Genomic DNA, 20,331 nt, shown 5'->3' on the forward strand with positions numbered 1-20,331 from the left:
CTGTGCTCAGTGATACTGGAATCATGCTACAAGTGGCCGATGAGCCTATAATAAGGGTAAAACTGTTCCTGGGTTGCGTGTATCCTGGTTCAGGGAGGACACTGCTTGGCAGTGCAGGGTGGACTATTCCCATGGGAGCAGGGTCAAGGCTGATTTGCCCATAGCTGTATCCAAACTGAGGTGCATGGTGGGTGAAAAATGATGGATTGGAAAGTGGGCAGAGCGCTCACCAATGGCTGAGATTAATTCAAGCATTCCATTAATCACTTTCTTTTCTTTTACACTAGTTTGTGGCATGCTCAAAGGGTCTGGGAAGAAAATGCTCATCCTCGGGTGACTGGGTGGACTTTTAAGACCAAGACTAATAAAAATCTGAACATAATTAATAGGATACCTACCAAGATCGACACTGGGACAAGTAAAAAACAAGGAGAACCTACATCGAGGGCCACTTGACCATACAAGCTGCAGGGGCTGCAGATGGAAAACAGCAAAATGTCACTGTGTCTAGAGCGGAAAAACTCTTCGCAACAGAGATGATCTGCAGTAAGTTCCACTACAAAGAACTACTGGAACGCCAGTTTTTCACATCTCTTGATACTGATGCAGAATTATTAGTATGCTGTGCTCAACACCCGAGGATTTCAAAGCTCTTTACTTGTATTCCCTCTGCACAGCAGTTGATCATCCCTTACAAAACAGCTTTCCATTGTTATCTACAGGCAATAAAAGCATCAAAACAACCAACACCCAAACTGCCCGTGCTATTCGCTACTATGTTTTCTATGAGGATGCATAGAAAAGTTGAACTTTTTTACGTTAGTTTTAAATAATAAACTAAGTTCTCACTGTTGAAAATGCACAACGTTAAAAAGTCTGTACAATTGGGAGGAAATTATCCCAAAATCAGAGTTTGGGGGACTGTTAGTATTCTCCTTCGTTTCCTGTGCTGCACTGTTAAATGTAGAAACAACATCAATGCACTTTGAAAATGCTTCCCTTGCCCTAAGAATTCCCATGAGGTGAGGAAGTGCCTACAATTTGCCATCACCATCATCCATATTTAAGCGGCATCTACAAGATTATAGTTGCTTATGTGTGGCAGGAAGACAGACAAACACCCTGTCCCTGATGTTCTCCTGGGCATACACTACTGCTAACAAAACTAAAACGTCGGCATAGCAACCAGCCTCTGGCATCCCCTGAGAGGGCAGCGGTACACAGTGGGGTGGATATTCGGCGTTTAAGTGGAATCACTTGAAAACTACGAGACTTGGCACTTTTGAAGACACATGCACTTTAAAGGCAGTTAATTTGTGTAGGTGCACATTAATGTACTGTGACAGCATATTTAGTGTAAACAGTTTCAACGTGTTATTTTCTCACAAACGTACGTGCCTCACAGAAAGAAACATGTTGAAAGTTTCGGTTTGAGCCACTGGCAATGTATTATGATGCTTGTGAGAAATGGCGTTCAGGATATATTACCTGGCTGTGCACTGAAATGTGTCTATCATTCACCAAGCCAAGACTTCACGGACAGACGCAGTCGATCCCTTTAATGACCCTGTTTTTTTCGTAAACAGCATGAGAAACACTCACGGCCTTCCCGGAAACAGTAGCTGACAGAAACTCGTCCATATTCACCTACATGAGCCTTCGGAATTTATAGAGCTTCCACAGCTGACAGGCTACATGCATGCTAGCTAATTAAATGGCACAACTGGACACTGACAAAGCAAATGTTCGTTTCTCATCCAGCCAAGCAGGGGAGCACCCGGCCATGTTACCACACAAGCGGAACTGACCTGGTTTCAGGAGCATTTCGCACAGAGAGGTGGGTGATATTAGATGCGGTTTACAAGTGCCCTAGACTAGAGGCAAGCCCCGGTTAGTATACAATATGTAAACTTTTAGTAAAATCAACAAGCATAGGCCGTGCGGCAGAGTGGTGCGCGCGCTTGCGAGCAGCAGGCCGAAGTGGATGCCTGCTTGTGCCCCAGGGGGACTGTTGAGTGCGAGTGCTGCATTGGCCGCGCAGCCGTGAAAGTGACGCGGCCGCGAAAGGGATCACGGACTGAAAGGGTGCCCGCGAGATGGCGCCTGTGCTCCAAAGCCATCTGGCGGCTGTGCGCTAGCTCGGTGCGCGAGCTCATGCGCGTAACTGCAAGCTTGTCACCAGCGTGGTGGCACTTTGAAAAGTCCACTCCTAAATGTCTCGCCAGAGCAGCGCATGCGCTGGCTCAGGCGAGACTGAAGAAAAAGTGAGGGCCTTTTCTCCTGACTTTTGATGTAAAACATTTCTGTGATACTGACAGTTCTTTTGCATCCTATTATGTTGCTCTTTTAGAAAATGGAAGATAGCACTTTATACTGTCAGATCATCACTTAGACTAGAAATAGAAGGGACAAATGGGTCTACATCTGCCATCTAGGGAACAATAGCAATTGTTTGTGAAAAATGGGAAACTGGGAGCTTATTCAGAAAGAACAGTGACAAAGATAACCTGCTACTTAATTATAAATGTGTTCTCTAATATCACTAAAAGTGGGGTATTAGTAGTCTGCTTTCACTTCCTGTTAAAACAACAGTGTTAAGGGGTAGATGCCATTTTACATAAAATATATTGGAATATCCCGGTGGATTGCTTTGCAAGTATTAATCAGTCATTTAATAATGAGCATGTATGTATAGGTTAAGCAAAGTAATTTCTTTGGTTGTGATATGTTAAAACTTGGAGGTTATCAAAATTAACCTGACCCCATGTAAAAATCCCTTGAGTGGAAGTCACTTTCACTTGGAAAGACCTTTAATGGAGCATTTCCTTGATCAATATGAACACACAAACCTCCAGGAATTATCATCTGGCACAAGAGGTTTAGATTGTGATTAATATATGCAAATAGAAGGAACACACATTTACTTCTAGGGGAAGACAGTGTGTTGGAGACATATTTTATTTAAAGTAAAAGCTTGGTGATTTGGCTGTTGAAGTATGGGATATCTTGCGGAAATAGCAAGCTAACATTTTTGTTTACATGCTTATTTTACATCTTGAAAAGGTACGGAACAAGGTAATCTGTCTTTGGTAGTAAAGTATGATAACTGCAGGGAATATCAATCTAAACATAAAGAAAGCAAACCTTCAGAATACCAGCATTTTGCATACTTTTTAAAGCCAAGTATAAAAAGTAATTAATTATCCAGTTTCAATTCAATTCAAAATATCTTTATTCGATTGTTGTGTGCAATCAGAAAAGTACAAATAAATTACAGATTTACAATTTAAAAAGAGAATATAAAAATACAGTAATTCATTGGGTTCGTAAGCAAGACAGTTACATTTTTGGAGTGCAATTACAATTACAAATACATTTGTAAAGTGCAGTTATGCAGTCATACATTTCCTGATAATCATCACATTCCTTAGGTACAAAACTGTTGTCGCTACGGATACATGATTATCTAACGCTTGCATACTAATCATCGCCGCGCGGCAATGACGAAATCCCAAAACTCTTAAAAATGGCAATAGGACATTTTTCCTCATTACATGATACAGTTTACAAAATAAAAATACATCAATGGTACTCTGGGGGGAGACATTATCACAGGGACAACATAGTAGATCGTGCGTCCAGTTGTTAATCGTAGGAAAGCTGACCAATCTGTGGAAGATATTGAATCTAAAGCGTGAGAGTAAAAAACGCTCATAGTTGTTGTTTACATAGATTAAATAGGGCTGAATCTTAAAAGATGCTAAAACCAATTGGTGCTGCTGGACAGAAGGTTTTAAGACCTCCACAGCAACCCGGTGAGATTCTAAGAGGGCTAAACACTCCTTTTTCAAATCTTTTCGTGAGATTTCTGAAATATCCAAGGGGTTCGAGAAATATTCCGCTCTCCCAATATCTTTCAAGAAATTAAAAACATACTTCACCCAAGGTATTTTAGTAGCACCTTCCAATTTCAAAATGTCTGTTAAAACAGCTCTGTTTAAGTGTGTTGCCTCTTGAGTCCAGAGTCTGTACCATAACAGCACTGGCTCCACTTTAATCAGATCTGAGATGTAACAGAGGCCTAATTCAGAGTGACAGTTAAAATTGGAGGAGCTTTTGGGGAGTGCCAATATATATTTTAAGAAGGAGTTTTCAGGAACCTGAATAGGTAATGAGTTTGCAAAACCCCAGACCCCGCTACCGTAGGTAGCACCTGCTACACATTTGGCTTTGTATATTTTTATCAGTTCTACAGGGGGTCTGGTCCCTAATTTTCTAGAAAAGATTTTAAGAGCAGCGGTTGATCTAGTAAGCTCAAGTTTTTTCGCAGAGACAGCTTGGGACCACATCTCATTTTGGGCAAAAAGTATCCCTAAGTAAGAAAAATGTTTGGCGAATTCGAGCTTCTGTCCCGCTATAAAAATTGGCCTCTTAGATTTAATTTGTCTGCCACAATACATAGTGAAAGTCTTTGAAGTGTTGACTTTCAGGCCTAACTCATTCATAAAGCGGGAAAAGCTGTCAACCACCCGCTGTAGACCTACTTGAGTACGTGACATGAGTACGGCATCGTCAGCGTACAAAAGTGCTGGTATTGGGCGACCACCTACAAATGGGGGATCCAAACTGTCTTTGCACAAGGCGTCTTCGAATCCATTTATGTACAAATTAAAAAGGAAGGGGGCCAGGACGCAGCCCTGTCTGACCCCACTCCTGATTGGTATTTGGTCTGTGCACTCTCCCTTAAGGCCATAGCGAACGCGGGCCAACGCATTGCTGTAAAAACTTTTAAGATAATAAATAATGTTTAAATCAACCCCTAGTTTTTCCAATATCATCCACAGTTTAGAATGCACCACACAATCAAACGCGGCCGAGAGATCCACGAAGGCCAAAAACAAGTTACCTTGTTTAGCCCTTGTGTACTTCCCGACCAGCATCATCAAATTCAGTCCCTGTTCTACGGTCCCCAGGCCAGAACGAAAACCATACTGAAGATCTGACAGAACGGAGTTTGCCTCCGCCCAGTCCACAGTCGAAATGGGCCTATAGCAGGCTGGATCCTGTCTATTTCCTTTTTTATAAATCGGGACAATGACAGATTCCACCCAGGTGGGGAGGAAGTCAGTAGCACAACTGGCATTGAGCACCTGGACCAGAAGGGGCGCCCACAGAGATTGAATACTTTTAAATAAATCTATGGGAACCCCGTCTGGGCCAGGCGCCTTAGCGCCCTTACTTCTACTCAGGGCCTTTTCAACCTCCTCGAGAGTAAAGAAAAGGTCGTTACTCGGGGGATAGTCAAGAGAGGGGATCGAAGACCCCCTATATTCTTCACCTTCATGCTCTCCTCCCTCGTATACTCTCGAGAAGTGACTAACCCAGTCTGTTTCAGGTATTGCTATATCTATTTTTGGTCCCACCTCCTCACTAAGAAAAGGGGTTCCCACTATCTTCCAAAAGCTTGCGCTGTCGTTTCTCTTGGAAGCTAAATGAAGAGCCTCCCAGGCTTCCGACCTCAGGGTATTTTTCCTGTCTCTAATGGCCGTTTTGTAATCTTTCCTGAGTCTATGGATGTCCTCTGCAGATTTAGGTTTTTTATGCGGCGCCTTTTTTAGGGCTGTATAAGCCCTGGTGTATCTGGAATCAAACCAACCTCCCTCCTTCTTCTGATTCTTCAGTTGCCTAGTCAGGGAGTTTTTAATTTCGTTCGAAATAACTAAAAAGGATGCAAGGTAAGTTTCAGGTGGTAAATCTGTCTCTAAGCATGTAACTATTTCTAAAAGACATTTTTCAACCACCTTTTTAGTTATTTCTGCCTCATTTATCATAGCCCATTTCAGAGTATAACCATTAGTCTTACCAATTGCTAAATCGGCGACTAAGCTGTTACCGACCCCAGCACTAGGCAATAATGATGGGGTAGGCAACAGGATAGACACTCAAAGTGGAAAATGGTCACTCAATGCTATATCATGAACATTAAAGGAATGTATTCTATTCCCATAACTGTTGGAAATTATGATATAGTCTATAGTTGAAGAGCGACCTCTACCATTGAATGTTGGGGCTAATGTGGGGGCAGAGTTACACATTTCGTTTGCAAATCCAAAATCGAAATTAACTAACAAGATGTTGAATTGTTCCCCTAGGAGATTATGTTTAAAATGGAGACGTCCCACACCATGATCTCGTGTTACACCACACCTATTGTCCTTAGTCAGTTCGCACGATTTGCAGTTAAAGTCTCCCAGTATAATCAACATCAGTTTGTGCTTAAAAAGTTTCCCCTGGGTAAACAGCACTTTAGTCAATTTCCTTAAAACATTTGTGACATCATCGCAAGGAATATTATTGCATATATATGCAACGACAATTGGGATGTCTCTAGTCTGATGGAGAACCAGCATTTGAAAATAAGTGTCTTTGACAGGTTCAGGTTTTGACGGGGTTAGCATAGCTGCTAAGTGTTTCCCCCCAAGTTTATCTGCATATTCTTCCATGCAAGGATCAGAATGTGTTACCTCGTTTAAACCTGACACTGTGGGAATTGTTGTAATAGACCGCAGTCAGTCAATATTTTCCAGCCCACTAAGAGTATCATAGTAATTAAAGGTAGGAATTCCATATCTTCAGATCCACGGTTGTTCACAGTTCATGGTAGGGTAACGGTCAGGGGGTATACGTCTAATAGGTGGAAGAGGAGAGTAAAAGTAACCAAGGGGAAGGATGTTAACAAGATGCGAATCATAAGACCCCATGGCAGCTCTTTCCAGTATTGTATGAACCAATTCAGGGGACCGAAATGATAGAACTACACAGTCACCCTTCAATGTTTTAGTCGAAGTACCCACCCATCTAGCTCGTCTGACCATTTTGAACTCTGAGAAAAGGTGACTTTTTAGTCCTACCCTAGATGACAGAAAATAGAGGGATTTGTTTCTCAGGGTTGACCAATTTTCAGTGGTATTAGGAGGGATTGGGGGTACATTTGTTAAAACCACAGTGTAAGGTGTAGCTTCTGGAGGAAGATTTAAATTGAAGAGATTCGGTGTCTCTCCTTCCCCATGTTGAGGCCCTACAGTTCTATTTTGTGGTGGTGGTACAAGCGAAGACACATTCGGGGTTACCGTGGGCGAGTCAACAGACCCCTTATCCTGAATTAGGGTATCCCCCCTTGTACCATTTTGGCCAAGCCGATCAGTAGGCTTTAGAGTCAAGTGTTTAGACTTTGCTAATGCTTTAATTGGGGCTGGTGTTTTAGCTGGAACTGCCACTTTAACAGAAGCCTAAGAGCCAGTTTTAGAACATGATGCATTTGGTTGAGGTAGAGATTTAACCTCACTTGGGGTCAATTGTTTATCAAGTTTACCCTCGATGTTGATTAGCCTTGATTCTATATTCTTAACTTTTAAGTTTATAGGCTCAAAGAGGGTCATTAATAAAGTCTCCATTCACTCCCAGAAAGATTCATCATTTGAATGCCTGTTAGTAGTATGAGGAGGGGTTGTCACTAGGTGGTCGTTCATCTCACTCCCTATACTCCTGTTTAAATGTTCTATACATTTATTTCCTTTAAGTTTAGTATTCCTTTTGTTGTTTTTATTTAACTTGCTAGATTGCCTTTCTCTGGCAATATGTTTTTGTTTAGATCTAGCCTTCTGCCCTCTAGTTCTAATACAGGGGCTGTCACTAATATTTAAAATAGGGTTTGGGCTTCCTAAAGTATCTTGACCCTCATTATCTGGGGCATCCTCATTTGGGGGAGAGGGATCGCCAATCTCGTTCCTAGGAGATAGGGAGGGAGTCACGGATAGTCTTACAGTTAAAGGTAATAATTCATTGACATCCGTGGAATCCCTACAAGACCTCTCATTTATTGGGGTTATACTAGTTCTTCTAGGCAGAGCTGCAAAGGAGGGAGCTAATAAGGAGTCCTGGGAATTGGTAGTCATCATTGTCATATTTGAATTGGCTAAGGGGGGAAGAGAACCGGATGGCAGGGAAAAACACCTTTCCGTGCTTTCAATAGCTGAAGCAACCACCCCAATCGTCCGCTGCAGCATTCGGTCTATTGCTGTCAGAGTAGGTAGGGGAGGGTTAACAGCAATTTTATCCTTAACGTTTTTCACCATATTTGCTGAGCAGTGGATCCAATGAATTTAAAATAGTACACAAACAAAGTGCACTATATTAACACACTAAATATATATATGTTACAGTGATTGCATTTATAGTAATGGAATACAGATAAAACAATAGACTAATAAAAATTAATAATGGTTACAGACCACGGACTGGAAAATGAAAAGAGGGTGGCCCAGGTCGGCCCCGGACGGCCACAGACGGCCACAGACGGCCCGCCCTCTGCCCGGGCTCAGCCCGGCGACCGCCCGCGCGCATCCCGCGAGGCGGTAGAAGCGACGCCCTTTTCAAGCGCCTCCGGGCGCGTTTGGGGGCGTGGCCAGCTGAAGGCTCCTGGTTGTTGTGGTGCTTCGTTCCCCCCGCTCTGCGGCTGCGCCTGGTGACCTGCGGCGCTTGCGGCGGGGGGGAACGGCAACAGGGCAACAGAGCAGCGTGGCGATAGGACTGTGCCCCGGGAGAGAGAGCAGCGTGGCAGGGGGCTCGTCGAGCAAAGCGTCAGCAGAGAGTCCACAGCGTTCTGGTAAGTCTGGCAACCCGCTCGCCAGTAGGAGCGACGCCCTTTTCAAGCGCCTCTGGGCGCGTTTGGGGGCGTGGCCAGCTGAAGGCTCCTGGTTGTTGTGGTGCTTCGTTCCCCCCACTCTGCGGCTGCGCCTGGTGACCTGTGCCGCTTGCGGCGGGGGGAACGGCAACAGGGCAGCGTGGCGATAGGACTGTGCCCCGGGAGAGAGAGCAGTGTGGCAGGGGGCTCGTCGAGCAAAGCGTCAGCAGAGAGTCCACAGCGTCCTGGTAAGTCTGGCAACCAATTATCCAGTTAATCCAGGCTCTCTAGTCAGATAATCAATTTGGTTAACAGATGCAAAACGCTAATTGGTACTTTGGCAAGTGGATGCCCATTCAGATATTCGAACACTTTTTTCCTAGAGTTATATAGAGAAACGATCAATACGCTAACTGACACATTAATAATGATCATTTTCCCCACATTACAGTTACAACTACATATATTTGCAGATTTGGCAAAATGAGTATAAATTGTTCAGTGATTGAAACAAATATGTTGCATACTAAACATTGAAGGTTCAAGATTAAGGTTGCATGATATCATACACAGTGGAGTAGGAGGTGCTAAAAGAAGTTATAAGTACCTTGAACTGGTTGATGAAAGGAGCAATATTAAAACCCAATGTGGGCTCTGTGCCTTGGACAGCACTCTCTCGCATTAAAGTCTGTGACTCCACAAGCATCCCAAGCATCACAACATGCTGCGGAAAGATCTTTCCTCCAGACTGAAGCAAACATCTACAGAGAAGAAAGTTTAACAGAGCTTCAGCAGTGAAACAATATAGAAGTTTAAACAAGGTTAGCTATACGATGATATCTCATGGTACAAAATACATATTTTAGTTCAGCATAGCCTGCTTGCATTCCGATAGACATATAATGTTCTAGCATAATTTAACCTATTCCTGGTGGAGGACACTGTTTTTCTGTTTTAAGTTGATAAACCAAGACTTTGGCACAAACGCATAACTGATCATTTTAGTATTTAATCCATGGCAATTTTCAATACAATTAAATCTAATAGGGCACAAATACAGTCAAAGCACGTGTAGAGTAACATCACACAATAAAAAAAAATTACCTAGTCAATTCGTTTTGTTATCTCAATTTCGCATCACTATGACTGTGAATCTTCGCTTGAGGCATAGTCAGTATGGTTCTAGCTCTCTTAAAGTCAAGGTGTACATCTATTACTATTTACCTAGTAAACATGCTCATCCACACATTCATCACACTGCGCTTTCAGTACCTGGAAATTGCAGCTTTTTCCAGCACTTCCTGTTGGACGAGCCCAGATGCTTCAATGACATCCAAAATGATTAAACTCCACAGCTTGTCCGACTTTGGCCTTTGTAACACTACACCGTCTTCCTCCAGCTGGCTGAGCCAAAATTCTAGAGTGTCCTTGGGCAAATGATTCACTTCTGAAATTATATCAAGAGCAATACGTTGCTCTTCTTTTTCGACAGAGCTATATGCTTTCACTGGACCAAGTTTGCTGGCAATCACTGGCAGAATGGAAAATCCATCTGATACATCGAGTACATATAAAGGATCCAAGGTACTTAGAAGTTGGTTCTTTGCTGTTCCATCTATTGGACATTCACAGCCAGGCAATAAGGAAGACACTAATTTGCCAATGGCAGTCTTAAATCCTTCATGGTATGGCACATTGTTCAGTAAAGCTATCTCTGAGCTCTCCAGGCAGCATTTCCTCTCTGTAGTGTGCAGACAAGCGAGAGCACTGCAAAGTTCAGCCTCGTTGCCTAAAGTTATATTGTTGTCCATTTCTCCTGAATCCATCTGGTCACCAAGATCTCGTTCTGACTTCACAATGGTGGTACCTTCAATTCGTAGGTAGCAGTCTTGGCAAGAAACCTCCATCAGCAACTTGTCTCCAGGTTTCACAGAATAATCTTAAGCACATAAAATAACAAAACACCCAAGTTACTTCACAAAGTTTGCTTTTTGTTGCTTTAATATTTGCTAGTTTTTTACGCAGATTACAACAGATAATATATATGATAAACACGTTCCTGAAACCATCATTCCACAAAAACCACTTTGTCCATAGTCACAGCATTCCTTACAAAAGTGGAATACATTTGCAATATTAATCCTTGCTATAACCACTGCATTACTATGAAAAGCTTCGTATTTTGTTTGTCTAGTCACTTTAAAAAGAACACAGCAATTCACCTTTATGAACCTTAGTACTTTAAGTACATAGGCTTCGGATGATTACCAACTACTGGACACAATGTGCTACTAGGAATCCGGTAGCTCAAGGGCATGACTCTCCTTCTTACATGGCCTTTGTCTTGCCCTCAATCCATCAGTATGAGCATGACCCCAAACTGCACCGCCTTCTGCCAGAGAATAAATACTTGTAACAGAGCAGGAGCACACTGGCTAGGGAAAGAAATAAAATAGGTCTGGTGAGCAACTCTCATCCTGTCTGTAAGACTTTTTTTTATTTACTAACAAGCACTCACTAGGTCTTGTCTCGGGGGCCCCACCACTTTGAAATGTCATGTGCTTTAGAAACTAACAATAACTAATAATGTTTTCTTGATGCTGTTCCATTCACATGATCTCTAAAACATTGCTCTGGAGGGCACCCTGTTGCAGACAGTTATATTCGAGTAGGAGAGACTTTCTACATATGTACTAAGGCCCAATTACAAAGCAAGCTGACCACCGTGTCACCAGCTACGAATTTGGGGACTGCTAGTTGGACCGCACATTATTGAGATCTAAAAGGCCCGTTAACTGTTCGTATTCCTTTTAGGGGCTGGTTTGTTTTTATGAGGAAATAGTAGTCACTGATGTTTGGGGTTTTCAGTGTTGGGAAGGGGATGCCTACTGCACTTGCCTAAGTCAGGACATTTTGGTTTGGGCTGCTATCAACCTTAAAAAATTACCTATCACATTGGTATGCTTCGAGCAGGACAAACTGCTAGGTCAGACACGTCCTCTGCATGGTAATGGATGTGTACCTCTGCCGAGTGACTAACTTTACTGTTGGCTGGATCCCTAATGCTGATGTTTGTGGTCATGCGTGTGCCATGACATAGGCATGTCTCTTGGACTGCTGTCTTGTTGGACTGAGAAAATGTCCAAAGCACTACCCTCACAGTGGTGAAAGGCTACTGCCTTCACAAGGAGTTATTAATCCACACAAACACGATCGTGGCAGCATACCATGTAGTGATCAGAAGGAGTTACGGGTCCTTTTTAACCGGCGTCTGTGAGGCCTACAGACTCACTCACCTTTTTAAAGTTCTGCAGCTGTGTGGTTAACTCGCCCCTTGGACTACATCAGTTAGATGTAAAGAGCTGTGTAGTCCAGTATGGTGACTCTGCACTGGTTGTAGGTTTGCCTGGGTAGGCTACAGAACAGGGATAGAACCGTGCTCTGCTTTCATGGTGAGTGCATGTACTGGGTGCATGTATATCTGCGAGGAGTAAATTACATTAGAGATGTAGTGCTGTGCAGTGGGTGCATGGTGAATGCATGTACTAAGTGTATGTGTACCTGCAAGAAGTAAAGTACATGAAGGGTGTACTGATGTGCAGCGCCTGCATGGTAACACAAGTGGTACAACACAAAAAGCTGCAGTACTGCACAGTATACACAAAGTGAATCTGGGTGCAGAATGTATGTGTGCCTGTGGTGACACAATACATGGAGGTAACAGTGCTGAACAGTGTGTGTACTGTGTCCATACACTGCGTGCAAGTGTTCCTGTAATGGTACATTACATGGAGGGCCATGGGTTCCATATTGGGAATCGCAGGTCTGCCTGGTGAAGACATGAAGAGGTAGAGGAATTCCCCCAGACAGTTGTGTGTATTGCTGCATTCCTGTTGGCTGGTTAGCACACACTGGAGAAGGGAGAGTGAGACTCTCTCCCCTCCCCTGTACTCCCCCTGTACACTTCAAAGAGTGCTCTTCGATTCAGTGAGAGAACACAAGGAAATGGCTTGCAAACATCTCAGGAGAAGATGGGTGATATGTGAATCATAAGGAGTAGGGCTGGGAGCCTGGGATTAACCTTTTGAAAGCACATATCACTGTGGCTGATATCCAGGTGTGAACTCTAGTCACTGTCATGGCCTGTGTTGTGGTACTATCTGCTTAGTAGTCTTTTGTGATGTGACAGAGGGCATTTGAGGAAGAAAGGGGAGAGGAGAAAGGCATACTTCAAAAGAAGCAGCACCCCAACAAAGGCCCAGAAACTAAATCGCATTTGGTGTCTGGAAATTGACTATAAGAAGGGGAGGTTGAGACCCCAATAATTGTCATCTGCCAAGCAGTCAGACAGGCTGTGTGAGGAAAGGAAGCTCTGCAAGACTTCTGCATGCGATCAGGAGGGCAGGCCAAGGGCTGCTAGTCTCCCTGCTGGGTGAGGGGACATCACTCAGGGAAACCAAGACCATCTGCTCCGGAGCCTGCAACACCAGCGCCTAACTGCTTGCCAAGACTGGTGTGCCCTGAGAGAAAGAGGAGGGCGTTGGAGGTAGGAAAGTCTAGTGGGAAGCCCCGTTGAGTTGACTCATGATGTGAGGTATGACCAGATGGCTGCTGTGCTGATTGGGTTGTTGCACGTGTGCAAATTAAAGTCTGTGACCCAAGTAAGCCAAGAGAGGCCCACTGTGAAGACAACCGTGAGTGGAGTGCAGAGCAGGGACAGTAAAGCCTGTGTGGAGCCTTAAGGTGACCATGTATGCCAGGAGGGGCTGCAGTATGGTGAGGGTTGGTACCTTGGTTGCGGCAATCCCGTATGCCAAAAGGTGCTGCCAGTATTAAGAGTGCAGTGAAGTACAACTGCAGACTTTGGGGTCTGAGTTGCAATCCCTTGAGGACGCTGCACAACGCACTGGGCGCCTAAACACGATACACCGGCTCCAACTGAAGGCCATAGAGTACAGGGACCTTGCTACAGACGCAGCCAGGACAATGGCGAGGGACAGGGAAGGAAGGCTCTATGATCAAGGGGATAAGGCGGGCAAACTCATAGCCTGGTTGGACAGGAAGCAGCATGCTCAGAAGATGGTCGCGCAGTTGCAGACGGCAACGGGAACGGTCCTCACGGACCCGCAGGATATAGTCAGGGAGTTCAGGTCGTACTATCAGCAAGTTTACGCTCAGAGATCCGCAATGACAGAAAGCGATTCGGCGGCCTTCTTGGAGGGCATTGACCTCCCGTCCCTCTCCGAGGACGAAAAAGAGACTCTTGAAACACCCCTGGGGGTGGAAGAAATAGTGAAGGCCATCAATGACCTTCGCCCTGGGAAGGCCCTAGGGCCCAATGGACTTCCTGTGGAGCTCTATAAGCTCAAACCGAACGGCCTGGGAGAGCATCTTAAGCGGATGTTCGAAGAAAGTAGAGAGCTAGGTAGTCTGCCCTGTGACCAACGGATAGCCACGATCGTGGCGATCCCCAAGGCGGGAAAGCCTAAAGATTTATGTGCCTCCTATAGGCCAATCTCATTGCTTAACGTGGAACCAAAACTCCTGGCCAAGGTTCTGGCTAATAGGATCAGACTAGTACTCCATACCCTAGTGCACCCAGACAAATCGGGCTTCATGGCTCATCGCAATACAGCGTTGAATCTACGGCGCCTCCATGGGGTCTTGGGCTGCTGCCACCGACAGCGCGGAGAGGCAGTGGTGGTGTCATTAGATGCAGCAATGGCTTTCGACACCCTAGAGTGGCCGTACATGATGGCGGTACTTCTGAAGTTGGGGTTCGGCCCTAGCTTCATTGGCTGGGTGCAGTTCCTTTATGCAGACCCGCTAGCCCAGGTTGTGGTCAACAACAAACTTTCAGAGCCCTTCAGTTTAGGGAGGGGAACGCGACAGGGATGCCCCCTCTCACCCCTGCTATTTGCTTTGGCCCTCGAACCACTGGCGGCGTGGGTGAGGCAGACCCCATCTCTGCAGGGGATACGATGGGCAGACGGATGGGAGGATAGGATCTCGCTCTACGCGGACGACATCCTCCTTTACATCACGAAGCCGCAGGAGTCCCTAGCAGCAGCCCTAGACATTTTCCGGAGGTTTGGGGTATACTCCGGCTACAGTATTAACTGGGGGAAGTCTCATCTATATCCTGCACGGACCCCCCCCCCCCCCGCGGGCACCCGCCGACTGCCCGATCCAAATAGCCAGCGACGGGTTCACGTACCTAGGCATTCATATATCTAAAGACCGAGCCGCACGGTACGAGCGAAACCTTATGCCTCCCCTTAAGCGGCTCCAAAGGCACGTAGCGGCCTAGAAGAACCTCCCACTATCGTTGCTAGGCCGGGCCGCCCTCTTTAAAATGATGGCGCTGCCAAGATTTCTTTATGCCCTCCAGAATCACCCGGACCTAGTCCCGGATAAATACTTTGCCGCTATTGAGACAACACAGAGGGACCTCCTCTGGGCGGGTACGCCCCGCATCTCCCTCCAGAAGCTAACGCTGGGGTGGTTCGATGGGGGGGGATAGCATTGCCTGACATTAGGAAATACTACTGGGCAGCGCACCTGTCGGCCATCAATCAGGGGACATACTGTGCAGGCAATGACCCTGGGTACGAGATGGACAAATGGCTCCTTCCAGGGGGGAACTTCGAGGCGGCTCTTTACTCCAGACAGGGTAGGTACCGCTTGTCGGGGCCCACCAAACCCTCTGTCCAGCTGTGGCACATAGTCCAGAAGAAACTGGGCTGAGCGGGCAAACTTACCCAGGCGACCCCACTGTGGGCATGTGAGAAACTAAGCACCCTTAGCCGCACTAAGGGCTTTAGGAACTGGGATTTAATCTGTATTTCTCGGGTCAAGGACCTGTGGGGCCCTGCGGGAGTACTCACATTTGACACCCTTCAACGCACGTACGATCTGGCTCAGACAGAACACTTCCGATACATGCAAGTCCGACATGCACTACAGACTAACATCCCTCCTGGGACGCAACTCCCGGAGTCCTCGCCACTAGAGGACCGACTGCTAGATGGATATCTCCCGGAAAAGGCCATATCTATCACATACACGAAACTCATTAACCACACCCCTGACCCACTGTTGGTCCTTAACACCTTCAATGCTATGGAGATTTTTCTCCTACGCTGAAGATCCTTATTTCCCATTATTCATGACAAGGTCAGCTCGTCATAAGCACACGTCCAGTGTACTGCATGACGAGCTGACCTTGTCATTAGCATCGAAGAGGTTAAGGAGAAATGGGAGGCGGACGGACTGGAAATTGACGACGACGAATGGCGAGAGGCGCTAGCGTCCCCAAAAGAGATAGCAATACCTGCTAAGTTGCGACTCATCCAATTAAAAGTATTACATAGAGTGTATATTTCTGGTACCCGGCTGGTTCTAATGGGCTGCAGCGATGACGGACTCTGCCGAAGAGGGTGTGGGGAGGTGGGAACCTTTCTGCACATATTGTGGGAATGCCGGGAAGTACAAATTTACTGGGCACAGGTGCTTGATTGTATGAGAGATGTGTGGGGGGGGGGGGAATTGCGGCCTGAGGCGAAGAGGTGCCTCCTTAACATCTGGGAACCCTCTGACCTCCCTGCAAAGGGCAAAATATGGGCCACCCTGGTCCTGGCCATCGCAAAGAGAAACATCGCAAGACTGTGGGGGGCGGCCACATCGCCAACACTGGGGGCATGGCAAAAAGACATGGTTTGGAATATGGTGCACGAAAAGACGGTATACATATCTAGAGGCTGTCTGAGGAAATAGGTAGCTGTATGGGCTAAATGGAATGAGTATAGAGGTAACATCTGTGAACCCCCCATGATCAGGACTGTTGACGAGCTAATTGACTAAGAGATAGAAGACTTATGAACTGGTCCTACTTCCATTATGCTTCTGGAAAATGTCCATCTATTTAAGCCATGTGTCTTCCTGGATTTGTGCTATCAATAATGTTGATATGCTGATTTGTGCCTGTGCTGTGGTGCTTATGTCTATGTTCTTTTTCTTTGAAAAAAAAAAGAATTAAAAAAAAAAAGAGTGCAGTGAAGACCGCTGCCCGAGAGTTGTAAAGTTGTGTGACCTGTAGGTCTCCAAGAAGCATCCAGGATTGCACCCAACCCACCCCTATAGACTGAGGAGGATGCCGTGGCTGCATTGCCACATCACTGGCACCCGGATTAGAAACACTGGAATTCAACCCCCCGTTGTGGAGCGCAAAACTTACCATGAACGAGGAGCACATCCAATCGCTGCTGAAGGTGACCACAAGCTTTAAGGAGAGCCACCACTGGCCAGGTGCTGCCGTGCCACCAGCCGACTCACCGACTAGCACTGGAGCCTTGTGAGTACTAACAGACAGGAAACCTACTGAGACACTGGATATTTTCTCACCTCTGGAGCCGGTAAGACCAGTTATGGGCCTACCGGGCCCCGGGGGACTCGCTTGTAAGAGTTCTGTGGCGCCTAGGCATTTTTGGCTAATTTCTAAGTTGGAGTAGACTCTTGAGTTAAGGCCTAAAAGAGTGCATTACCTGTATGTGGGCACAACTGAATAGAGAATAACCCCAACCACATCACGATGAGTGGGTGGGTCAAGGATTTGCAAGTGTGATATTGTTTATAAATGTTGTAATATTTCTTTGAACGCAAAGAGTTAGAAATAAAATACTTTTTATTTTAAATGAAGTATTTGGCTGGACATTTGAGTTATTGACACTGCTGAGCGCTTGAGTTATGTTCACTAATCTGTAGTAGCACCACCCACCCTCCTCCTGAGAGCGCCTTTGACTGCTCGTCCACAGCTACCACTGAGAGCCAAGAGCAGAAGGGGTACTTGGCCCAGATGGTCAGGATCCATCCATAGTAGGCTGGGCCCCAGGAAATCAGTAGTCCAAGAGCTCAACCACCAAGGTTGGGCCCTGCAATCCCTGCGTGCCCTGTAACCCCTGTGTTCCCCGTAGTCCTCTGAAAGGGGTTATGACACAGAGTATCTCGGAAAGATAAACTGGTTATCACACTGTAAAGATATGGCACTTACCCAAGACTAGAGCCATGACCCTCGACTGATAAACACTCAAACTAGGGATAAGTCAGACGTGTTTGCGTATCTCACCAGGGACAATTGTGGGGCCACACGGGTATTTTCCTTCTTATAATTCTGACTCCAGAGAAGAGGGGATACAGATTAACACTCTGATCAACCTTTCCCTCTGGCAAGGCTCCCTGCCTGTCTCCTTCAAAACTGGGCAGGTCACCCCTCTGCTTAAAAAGCCCACTGCTGATGCGAAGGACCTCAACAACTTCCGCCCCATCACTAACCTTCCCTTTCTTGCGAAGATCACAGAAAGATGTGTAGCTAAACAACTCTCTCGTCATATCAAGGACAATGATCTTCTTGACAATTGTCAGTCCGGCTTCATCCGAAACTGAAGCACTGAAACAGCCCTACTGCAAGTGGTTGATGATGCGCTGAGGATACTCGACTCAGGGGGGTCCTGTCTGCTAATTCTCCTTGACCTTTCTGCAGCCTTTGACACTGTCAATCACAACACCCTCCTCAATATCCTTCAACAGAGAATGGGCATGGAGGGCACTGTGCTTAAATGGTTTGCATCCTTCCTCTCTGACAGATCTCAAATGATCAAAATAGCGAACAATCTTTCTTCTCCTGTGGCGGTGGGTCAAGGTGTTCCCCAAGGCTCTATACTTGCACCCACATTGTTCAATCTCTACTTAGAATCACTGGGAAACCTCCTAAGCAAATCCGGGATTCACTATCATCTCTATGCAGACGACACTCAACTCTACCTCAAGGTTGCCTCCACTCACGATCTCTCCATCCTAAGCTCTACTCTTGACTCCATCCAAAACTGGATGGCAACTCATCAATTGATTCTGAATCCCTCCAAAACTGAATTCCTCCTCTTCTCCTCTTCACTCTCTCCTCCCCCGGTTCAATCATGGATGGATTAGATGAATCTACTAAACAATAAACCCATCATTGTCGACAGCGCAAAATCCCTTGGTGTCATTCTAGATAAAAAACTCAATCTAACTCCCCACATCAATTCTATTGCAAAATCTGCTCGTTACCAACTGCGCCTTCTTTGGGGAATCCGACGCTTCTTCCCAGAGCAGGACCTTATAACCCTGGTGCAATCGCTGGTCCTCTCCAGACTAGACTACTGCAATTCTCTTCTTACTGGCCTCCCCAAATCTCACCTGTCCCCACTTAAGTCTGTTTTCCATTCAGCAGCTCGCTTCATTTATGGGGCCAAAAGAAGCGATCACATCACACCGATGTTATCCACCCTCCGCTGGCTTCCCTTCGAGGCTAGAGCTATCTACAAGACCGCTTGTATCACCCACAAAGCCTTGCACTCCTCCTCTCCTCGCTACCTGGCGAATAAACTGAAACTCTCTGGAGGCTCTAGACCTTCACGCAATGCGGAGAATCTACTGCTTGAACCTCCCACTTTCAAGAAGGAGAGAACAATGGCCCAATCCTTTTCTGGCAACGCAGGGAGAATCTGGAACTCTTTTCTGCCTCAGCTCCGGACCACCGCCTCCTCCCAGGCCTTCAAAAGGGACCTCAAAGTTCTCCTCCTCCAGAGACACCTCCAAAAGTAATTCACGTCCTCATGTTATTGGAGGAAGACTTCACACTACTGAAAATTTCTACTTTCCATGACCATGGAAGTGCCTTCCCAGTGTGTTCTTGTGGTTGGAGTGTCTGCCTTTTTACAGTATTTTCCATGTACTTGTGTTTGGTGCCCTTTTGTAACATGCACACACCACTTTGCCCTTGTATCACACGGTTTGCTACCTCTCACATGTTTTTACCTTTGATACTTGCCCAAGTGCCACCTTTGCCTACGTAACGCTTGTTTTTGTGCCTGAGTGTCTAGCACCTATTGCAGTATTATACCTCAAATTATACTTTGTTTTCTCTTGTAACTGCACACTTGTCACTTTTTCCTCTTGTGCACTTTTTACTACCTCATGTATTTTTGGTTGCTCACAATTTTTACTACCTCATGTATTTTGTTTGCTCACAATTGTCACTATTACCTTATGTAACGTAACGTATGCTTTTGTAATCTGTTCTTGTGTAATGTTTCTCATTATGTTTAATTTCTGTTCCTATTGTGAAGCGCTCTGACGCCTTTGGGTAAAGTCCGCGCTATATAAAAATGCATAAATAAAATAAATAAATAAATAAAAAATTAGGTGCACAATACACTACTGTCATCTATATGTGATTGCTGAAATTGAAGGCGGATACCTTATGCAGCAGGGTCTGATTAACAACTAACATGTTACACTAGTTCCTTCACATGGTTCCAACACTAATTTCCCCTGATATTTTTCATGAGCTAATGAACAGCTGTGATAAACTGAACACATACCCCCTTATGGGGGGTGGTGATTTTAACGTCAAACTAAATGCCTCTAAGGACAGATACATGCACACTTACAGCGTGAGCGCCTTATGCATTAATTAAAAAGCACATGCTGATTGATATCTGGAACGATAAACACTTGATATGAAAATATATAATTTGTATTCTTCCATACACATGCAGAATCCTGCATAGAATACTGGCCTGTGATGAAGGATGCCCTGCGGGCAAAAT

General features: G+C 45.5%; 1 protein-coding gene across 2 annotated transcripts in view; it reads right to left on the reverse strand.

Annotated features, from left to right (window-relative positions):
- Window positions 1–20,331, reverse strand: part of PRMT9 (protein arginine methyltransferase 9) — a 302,633-nt gene that overhangs the window by 21,454 nt on the left and 260,848 nt on the right. For both annotated transcript variants that reach the window (XM_078676899.1, XM_078676900.1), the window contains exons 9-10: window positions 9,956–10,622; window positions 9,291–9,444 (exon numbers count right to left, since the gene is read on the reverse strand). In XM_078676899.1, coding sequence (XP_078533025.1) covers window positions 9,291–9,444; window positions 9,956–10,622 — 821 coding nt within the window. The remainder of the gene's footprint in view (window positions 1–9,290; window positions 9,445–9,955; window positions 10,623–20,331) is intronic.

This window comes from Lissotriton helveticus, chromosome 2_1 (genome assembly GCF_964261635.1).
Source record: "Lissotriton helveticus chromosome 2_1, aLisHel1.1, whole genome shotgun sequence".
NCBI classification, from domain to species: Eukaryota; Metazoa; Chordata; class Amphibia; order Caudata; family Salamandridae; genus Lissotriton; species Lissotriton helveticus.